Genomic DNA, 10016 nt, shown 5'->3' on the forward strand with positions numbered 1-10016 from the left:
AAACAAAAAATAAATAAATAAAATTGCTTGAGTGAATATTTATTTGGAGTGGAGGCTATACCCCAATCCTGGGAACTATTTCACTAATTCTTACACACATACATTGCATTTCAAAGCAGGATTTTGCTGCCTGGATTGATAGTTTTAATTCTTGTGTGCATTGAGGTACTACAACTGGCATGCTTTTCCCATGCCATGCCAGGCCTTGTCTGGCACAAGAGTGCTGGGAGGGGAAGCCAAAAGTGCCTGTTTTGTTCATTTCATCACATTTCTCTGGTAATGGTACATTTACACATTCATAGCAAAGTGAACCCATTTTGCATGTACTTTTGCCACTTCTGCAAACCCTAATTCCACCTTGTTATGACCCAAAAAAGAATGCATCCATCCAAAGCTATGATTCATCATGGGCACTACTTACTTTACTTTAGAACCCAAAAAGGTAGGGGGCTTCTGAAAGGCAGTGGAGGCAGAAATATCAATTAGGGAAACAAGTATCTCATCCCTGTCAACCAGATAGAATCTCATTTTGTGCCATAAAACAAAGTACTGCAAACCTTTCCCAATCCACACACACACACACATAAATACACATATATATATATATATATATATATATTCACACTTCTACAGTCGACACAAGATGGATGATTCATATACAGAGAGGCTTTGGGTACAAAATGAGACTGCAAGTAAAACCCAATGAACAGAAACCACAACTTTTCCATGGGATAGAGTTTATATACTTAGGATTGGAGGGAGTGTAGCTGGGCAAGGGTAGTCCTAAGAGTGAGGGTATCTTTAAATGCCTCCTTAGGTGTGGACTCCAAGGTACATCCCCTCTTTGTAACTTGATTTTTTAATTTTTTTATAATTTTTTTCTCAGATTTTAATACAAAACTATCATGGAAAAGGCTTACCATACATCAGGGTGATGGCATATGTGCATTAGCATTCCAACATCAAAATTAAAAACCCTTTTTTCACAAATGTGTTTCTTGTAGGTGTGTGTTATAATTTTGCTTTATTATGCCTTGGGATGTGTACAGGGTGAAGCTTTTTGTTGAGGTGACTGGGTCTTTATCTGAACAAAGTGTTACCTCTTTATTTTACAAAATTCAAACATGTTGAGTAACTAAGGTCCCCTCATGTTACCATTACTTGCAAGAAACCATCTTGATAAATGTTTAAAGGAAAAGTTGTCTGAAAACTTCATTAGAAGTATTTTAATTGTTTTGAGGCTATCTTTAAACCCAAGGTCTTCATCTTAAGATAAGATATTTCAAGTAAAATAGAACTATATATGTGCATGTTAGAGAAAATAGCATTATAATCAGATAAGAGTCATATATTTTCAAAGTGATATTAGAAGCCTTATCATTAATTTAATTGATTTATCAATCATCATTTGTATTATATATACATGATTTTAAGGTTTAAAAATTGAGGAAATTCGACTTTCTTTTCATTTTATACATTTATTTATTAATTTATTACATTTACTTTATCTTAGGTTAACTTTTAGTGAAATAAAAATTAACCACATCAATTTAAGTGTTCTTAATAATGTGGTTTCAGTCTTGTGCATAAAAAAATTAATTGTTTTTGAGAATTGAAAACAAATTCTTGAATAGAAAACATACTGAAACGAGTTCATTATATTTTTTACTTTATTGATATTCTAAATTAAAATCAGAACATGTAATTGATTTCATGTGGCTCCAAATTTGAAATTCATGAAGCCATGTGATGTAGTGGATGTGTTGGTACAAACCTTTGAGTATCTAGATTAGAACAATAATGGAATACAAGACCAGGTAGTAAATCATTAAATCTATCTGGTTAAATAAATATGCTTTAACAAATGTTGCATGAAAACAATAGTTTTGACTACAATATGTTGTTTTTTTAGGCATTATATTTCTTAACACATGTAAACACCCTATTAATTAGAAATATTTTGTGCTTGTGCTAGTTGACATCAAACTATTGTAAACAGGCCCGCATAAAATATCAATGCATGCTAATCAGATAGAAACTGCCAATGCACACACACCTCATGACTTTTTATGAAATACTACAATGTGGGTGTGTATGAGATTATTATTATTATTATTATCATTCATAATGAATTCTTATGCTTTTACAGCCCTTCAAAATACAAAATACTGTATACAGATGTATATGTAGAACATGTATGTGTGAGTTCTTTTGGAGATCTTTACCCTTGAACAACAACAATGTGATGTTGTATGTGCTTTGACATTGTATTTATCACATGCAAATCACTTTTTGTTTGAGAACACACATCAACAAGCATTGCATTCAAAAGTCCATATTTTCCTGATCATAATTTCTAGTAAACCCTAACATGCTTTTTTCACTTGGATCCAAAGGCTACTCACATGGCTGTGTGGTTACTAATTGGAAAATGAGGCTGAGAGAAGGAGGGCGTTGAAGCTCAGCAGGGGTGTACCAAGCATGTAGGTGAAGAAGAGGCTATGGTCACAGGGAAGCTATGGTTTATGGCTATGGGGGAAAATACAGGTGCAAGTGGAAACGCGCTGTTGAGGGGAGAAGTTCACCAAGATAATTAGAGGGGGAGAGGGACCAGCTGGCGTCATTGCCATGGGACCCGCCGACGACGCTACAACCATGTTTTCAGGTCCAGGTCCGGCGACGGAGGAGGAGGGCATATGGTTGTCGCTCGCTCGGTCGATCCCGAGCTTGCCAACTTTGCAGCGGGGGCTAGGTACTAACATTACTGTATGTATGACACGATCTCTCCTCTCCTATTTACTTCATTTCTTTTTCCAGGGCAGGGCAGGGCAGGGCAGGGCAGCGCATGCATTCTTCTCGCTAAGTCTCTGCCTCCTGGTCTGCTGCATCTCTAGGTGTGACCGCCTTTCCCTGCGCCCTTCGCGGGGTCGTGCGAAAACGGAAGGTGGAGTTCGGGAGGCGAATCGGGCCAAGTGTTCCAGCAGGTGCAGCCTGAGAACAGCGGCGAGGCTAGCAGAGGCGGCCTCGGAATTTTCGTTTCTTAGAGCAGTCTCGAAGAGGGAGAGGAGGGAGAGAGAGCGAGAGGCTGAGGGTTGGCGGGGGTGCTGCAGCGACAAGGGTTCCAGCTCTTACAGTTTTTTTTTTTTTTTTTTGTGTGTAGTACGTAGTGAAGCTGTTGTCAGTGCAGTGTTTCAGTCTTGATTTCCTGTCATTCGAAGTCGGTTCGTTTTTGCGGCGGTTTGCTTCCGGAGAGGTCAATAGTTGAACTTTCCAGATCTGCTCCAAGGCGGTGTCCGACGCTCCAATTTTTAGGCGTCTTCTCCTGAAGCCGATCAGTAGTCGAGATCTCATCGGCGTTTTCTTATCTTCTATCTACTTCCTGATTGCCTGCCGTTGGCTATATTGGTAAAGGCATGATTTATTGTACAGATCGAGGCCATTTTCTTCATTGAATGCTCTTTGCTACCGCCTGCGCTCTCCTTTTCGATTCTGCCCTTGGAACCAGAGCTTTGCACTTGCCGTCTTATTCCACCAGGACGCAGCAAATTGTTGGTTTCTTCATGTGCGTGAAGTGATAACATCACTGCCCAGGGTGGACGACGGCACTCGGCGGTTTTGACTTTCTCAAAACTTGTGTGCATTGAGAGAAGCTTGTGATCTTGGATGCGAGCCAGAAGTTTAGAGGAAACTACTTAAAGGTGTCTAGCTGAAGAACATATAATATTGCGGATTAAAGTCTGCAAGAAAGGAAGAGACAACACATTTATTTGGTGTGGTAAGCCTCACCTTTCAAACCCTTCGTCCACACTAAGGCACTTAAAAGGTAATCTGTTCTATCGACTACATTGCAAAGACTTGAAGATCTCTTATCTCTAACCGAGGTTAAGAAGGAATATATTGCCTTTCGGCATGAATAGCCCTCAAAGACCCCTCACTTTGGAGACTTCCTGGGAGTCACTCAGGAGAACCATTGACTCCAACCCTGTTGACAACGGCAGCATTGATTTTGAGAGACCAATGGAAGTCAGACCGCGCCAAATTGAGAACCATCATTCTCTTGATGAGAGATCTCTCAACGACATCATTTCGTCGGGGCTATCTTCGCCACGCCCCCCTCGGCAGCTGGAGACGGTTAAAAGCTCCGAGTGCTTGGAAGCGCTGCTTTCTCCCAGCATTCGATCGTCAGCTGGTACTCCTCGGGAGTATCATGCCTTCGAACCTCATCCAATGATTGCGGACGCATGGGAAACACTGAGGAAATCAATGGTATTCTTCCGGTCCAAGCCAGTGGGGACTATTGCGGCTTTAGATCCGACGGAAGATTCTTTGAATTATAATCAGGTTATGCTCTGTCTTTTATATCTCCTTTACAGGCTGATTGATTTGATAACGTGCATCGAGATGTGGTTCATCGGTAAATCAATATTCCATTCGTGTTCCTCATTCTCTATGTTCGTTGTACCTATTGCATGTTCTTGTGTAGCCAGAGCCGATTACTGTGAATGCTTCGTTTCCAGCTAGCGGTTGGAGTTAACGTGTCTCTTGCCAATTTTAATTGGAAGGAAGCTATAATTCCGGTTATCTCAAGTTCGTTGACTTCTTGTAAATTGCTTATTTTCTTGTGTGGGGTTGCTGATTTGCACTAAACGTCGAGAACATGTGTTCATTGTATTCTTTGTGGGAGCTGTAAAATTTTATAAGCTACGCTTTAAAATGTCATATATGTATTTAAGTGATACGTCAGATTCGATGTGCCTCCGCTTTTTGGGAACTGTATCCTATTTTTTATATATTTATTATTTTTTTTGTCGCACATAGAACTAGAAATCATTCCTGTACATTCATGGAAGAAAGTATGAATGGATGTGTAATTCACGGATTACGTGGTTACGGTTTTCAATGCCTCACTATCGAAGTGCGGGTACTGAGCAGTTTTGGTACATTTGGATGTGCCGTTTATTTGACGCTTAGAGATTGTCATTTATTCCGGTTTCAGGTTTTCGTGAGGGATTTTGTTCCCAGTGCTTTGGCATTCTTGATGAACGGCGAGCCGGAGATAGTAAAGAACTTTTTATTGAAGACTCTGCGCCTTCAATCGATCGAGAAGCGAATCGATTGTTTCACGTTGGGTGAGGGGGTAATGCCCGCAAGTTTCAAGGTAATTGCTGTTTCTGTAACATGTTCACCATGTTCATTCATCCTGAAGTTCAATGTTCATTAAACTAGCGCCGTCTGCCGAAATTGGCTTTTTAGCACAAATGTACTCCAGAAAACAGTTGGTGTCTGTTGCTTACAGAAGAAGTTGATGTTGCCTCGTATACTGCAGGTCCTCCACGATCCTGCTCGCAAAACAGATACGATGATCGCTGATTTTGGCGAGAGTGCAATTGGGAGGGTTGCTCCAGTCGATTCAGGATTCTGGTGGATCATATTGCTTCGTGCTTATACCAAGTCAACTGGAGATCATTCTTTAGCAGACATGCCCGACTGTCAAAGAGGAATGAGACTAATTTTGACCTTGTGTCTCGCGGATGGATTCGATACTTTCCCAACTCTTCTATGCGCAGACGGCTGCTGCATGGTGGATCGTCGGATGGTATGTGTATCTGAAACTTTTGTGGTAATGTGATTGTAGAATCTATTTACAATCGGCGATCAAAGATTACTTTGTGAATGTAACTTAGTTGTGGAATGGGTATAATCGTAGTAAGTAAAACTCTTCAATATGTGTATCATTTATGGGTTTTTTTTGAGGAATTTTGTGTATATATTGGTGTCTGTAGGGCATTTATGGTTATCCAATAGAAATTCAGAGCTTGTTTTTAATGGCTCTGCGCTCTGCAAAGAGTCTTATTAAGGCTGAAGGCGAAGGGAAGGAATTTCTAGAGAGAATTGACAAGCGACTTCACGCCCTCAGCTTTCATATGAGGGAGTATTTTTGGCTGGACCACCAACAGCTTAATAATATCTACCGGTTTAAGACAGAAGAGTACTCTCACACAGCGGTTAACAAGTTCAACGTTATTCCAGATTCTATTCCAGACTGGATTTTTGATTTTCTGCCTTTGAAGGGTGGTTTCTTCATTGGCAATGTTAGTCCTGCTCGCATGGACTTTCGTTGGTTTGCTATCGGTAACTTTATGGCTATTCTGGCATCTCTTGCAACTTCTGAACAGGCAGCTGCCATTATGGATTTACTCGAAGCTCGCTGGCCTGAGCTTGTGGGTGACATGCCACTTAAGGTTTCGTACCCTGCAATGGAGGGACATGAATGGCGCGTTGTTACCGGGTGTGACCCAAAGAATACTAGATGGAGCTATCATAATGCCGGATCTTGGCCAGGTACACTAAAATATTTTATTTGTTGTCATTAGGGTTTGTAGGTATACTTTCGTACTTGATTTATTTATGCATACTGCTACGTCTTGGATAACTTTGCTAAGCGTTAAACAACTTCTGGAATATAAATATCATCTTGATTGACGTGTTCTGCGAAGGTATATTGGAGTAGTTAGTTGAATTCGGTCATTGTGATTGTTATATTTGAGGATGAATATTTTCTATGTGTACCTGAAAGTTTTAATTTGACAGTTCTGAACTTGGAAAGGTAATGAATGCATTTTTGTTTAATTTTATTTTGTGTTTATCAATTTAGCTAATCTACTGTCGTACAAAGTCTCTCAGTCAACCTACATCTTATGATCTTTGCCCCTCCAAAGTATCTTGGTTTATTGGTCGTGTGCAGTTATTCTTTGGATGTTGACTGCCGCATGTATCAAGACGGGTAGGCCGCAAATTGCGAGACGGGCTATTGAGCAGGTGGAGACTAGGTTAGCTAAGGATGGGTGGCCAGAATATTATGATGGAAAGCTGGGTCGGTATGTTGGAAAACAGGCACGTAAATTTCAAACCTGGTCCATTGCTGGTTATCTTGTTGCGAAAATGATGCTGGAGGATCCTTCTCATTTAGGAATGATAGGACTCGAAGAAGATAAGAAGATGAAGCCGTCACTCACTAGATCTGCATCATGGACAGCTTAAAGATGTGAAGCTATGCAGCTTGTCTACCTGTGTAAGTATCCTATCATAAAAGATTTTGTCTATCAAAGTCGAGTCGACGCGATTGAGAAGACGCAGACCGGGGAAACGACCATGAAACTACGTAAATTCTCGTATTCTTGATCAAGGATAATTTACCGATGGAAGTTCTCTAATTCCTCAATTTGTGGCCGTGACTTGGTTCATGAGATCAGGGGAAGAGAATGGAAATAATTGTACTATAGTTCATTCATGGACCTAGTCATCTTGGAAGAAGTTGAGAAGGATACAGGGGAACAGGAAGATATATTCGATCTTTATAATGGGGTGACAAAAGGGGCGGAAGAACGTAGGAATGCGTTCGGTTATCCTGACTAGCATGGGAGTGTGCAGCTGTTTCGTGTGATACCCCTTATAGTCATGGTAATTGAGCTTTCGTGACGTCGCAGAATGCTGGCTCAACACTGTCTCAATCCTGCGAAAAGATGACTAGAAGGTGGAAGAGGTGTGTACAATGTTTACGGACTGTTTATCGGATGGCTAAAGCCAACTTAGGATACAGGAGTAGAGTCATGATACATGGAGCTGTAATAGGGCTCTTATTGTCTCTAGTTACAAGCTTGCCCTCCTAGGGCTCATTCAAAATTTTCCTCTCATCGGGCATTTTCGTTTTTGTTAGTGTTGGTGCATCTATTTAATGCTGGCATTGCATCTAATCGAGTTTACCACGTTCTCTCTTTTAATACCAACGTTTGTTCGTCAGAGGCTGCCTTATACACTCTGATGTATGGCAATAACCAGATTTTTTTTTTTATAATAGGGTTAATTTGATGTACTTTTCCTAGCAGTAAATTTTCACAACAATATTGAACTTTACAAAGTATTCTGTGTATGTTAACTTGGGAGTGTGACCGGAATCTGCTTCTCAATCAATCGTACATGTAAGCGAACTCAGTGACATCAATTATCTTTACACGATGAGTAACTACATCAATACTTCAAAAATGGGTTTGAAATTGAACGAAGCTAAAAATAGTGCGCATTTCTATGTCATAGTAGTTGTTGGATGATGTAAAAGCACTCGTTCGCATTCCCATGACCAGTTGATATTGCTTGAAATAGTTAGCATGACAACATCGTTATCTGTGCGAGCTCTTGTAACTGATCTGCAATACGATGTGTATGATATTTCCTTTTAATTACAAGTCTTACAACCCACAACAGAAACCAACACTGAATATATATATATATATATATACATATATACACTGAATAAAGCGTTAAAAAAATTAAATCTAAAATCTAACAGCAATAATTAAAATGAGAAGCATTCATTTTAATTACAGTTTTCTGGCTTGTTCAAAAATTAAAACGACATATAAATTTGATGTAAGAATTAGAGATAATTGGTAAATAATTGGTAAATAACAATTCCATATTCTTGGAGGGTTTTCTTCACTTTAGTCTTTGATATATTGAATCAACTTATAAATTGCAATGTGTATAAGAAATGCCATGCTAACATTTATAATGTATTTTCATTTGAACAAAAATGTTTTTTGTATTTATTTTATAATTTATTTTATTTGTCTATTTCCAAGTTGAAGGATTCTTTTGAACATTAAAAGTTAATTTAGAATATGGTTGTAGTTTGGCTTTATACTTATAATCTAAATATAGATATATATTGGATTTATGTTTATTTTTATGATGCTGTTATTATAAATTTTATTGATTTATTTCTTAAGTTTAAAAATATTCTTATTTTTATAATAAACAATATTCAATTTTAGAGTATCCATTTGATTAATTGTGTATAAAAATAAATGAGCAAAATAACAATTATGGATCTATAATTGTATAATGTCCTTGTTTACTATTTTTAAAATTGTATCTATTAATGATTGAAAGAATGAACAAAAAATGACATACCATAATTCAACAAAAGATCTATAAGTAGCAAAGAAAAGAAAAGAAACAAATTAAAATAGAAAGAAATAAAAAATATATTTTGAATAAAAAAGTGAGGTTTTGTTGTATCTACAATCAAACCTCAATAAAAGTTACCTTGATATAAATAATTATTTCATTTTGTAAGTTAACATTTTTGAAGTCTTTAAAAAATTACAAGACTAATAGTTAAGTTGTTAATAGTTAGCTTTCTATACTCTTTTTAGTGTGTTAAGTATAACTTGATTATAGTTAGATTTCCTATTCACTAGTCAAATACGCTCAATTTTGTTTAAATGAATAGATAGTATAAGTATCACAGATATACATAAGTACTCTAGTAAATACCTATATGATTAAGTAGAAGTAGGTAAAAATAGATAAAAGTAGGTTAATTTTATAATACCTTCTAAAGAAGCTTCATGGATGTTACTTTGACTTTACATGTTTTGTAGTTGATTAGTAGGTTAAAAACTTGGTCAATAAGTTAACTATGTATTGGTAGCTTGCAAAAACAAGCTAATTATGTGGCATACATGTAGAAAACTTGCTTTACAAGTTCAGATACGTGTCTTACAAAGTCAATACATTTTGGAGGTCCTATAGGACACTACCACATAGATCCTAGTTAAGAGTATATATGGAGGCAAGAATAAAGCCTTATTTACTCTTGTCAGCATCTTTTTAGTCTTTAGTCTTATTTCAAGACTTTCTAGTCTTCTTGTCTTTGGCAATAGCCATTCTAGTTCAATAATATATCATCTTTCAGTGACTGTCTAGTTCTTTTGAGTGTCACAAGAGCGTATTAAGCATTTATTTCCTTTGAGATTCATATCATTGACAGTTTGACAAGAGTGCTAACTTACTGTTTCTGTCTTGTTTTAAAAGTGGATGGATTATTCCACTTCTATTGTTGTTTTTTGAAGGTTGCAGACTACCTACCTTTAAACAAAAAAAATTATTTTCTAATATTTATCTTTTTCTTAAAGAGAGTGGATTACTTTTTTTTGTGGAAATTTTTATTTGAT

The 10016-nt window shown here is 37.5% G+C and overlaps 1 protein-coding gene across 2 annotated transcripts; it reads left to right on the forward strand.

Moving 5' to 3' along the window:
• Nucleotides 1-2635: 2635 nt before the first annotated feature.
• Nucleotides 2636-7800, forward strand: LOC112289869 (putative alkaline/neutral invertase F). 2 transcript variants are annotated; one of them, XM_090254813.1, is made up of 6 exons: nt 2636-2752; nt 2895-4341; nt 4997-5158; nt 5327-5596; nt 5784-6342; nt 6746-7800. In XM_090254813.1, the coding sequence occupies exons 2-6, from the start codon at nt 3910-3912 to the stop codon at nt 7039-7041; spliced, it is 1719 nt and encodes a 572-aa protein (XP_090110939.1). In that variant the 5' UTR covers nt 2636-2752; nt 2895-3909; the 3' UTR covers nt 7042-7800. The 2 variants fall into 2 exon arrangements, with proteins under 2 accessions (XP_090110939.1, XP_024391311.1); XM_024535543.3 differs by lacking the exon at nt 2636-2752 and having other exon boundaries at nt 2814-4341; nt 6746-7072; nt 7254-7800.
• Nucleotides 7801-10016: the final 2216 nt, after the last annotated feature.

The sequence above is a fragment of the Physcomitrium patens genome, chromosome 12 (genome assembly GCF_059467195.1).
Source record: "Physcomitrium patens ecotype Gransden chromosome 12, ASM5946719v1, whole genome shotgun sequence".
Taxonomy (NCBI): domain Eukaryota; kingdom Viridiplantae; phylum Streptophyta; class Bryopsida; order Funariales; family Funariaceae; genus Physcomitrium; species Physcomitrium patens.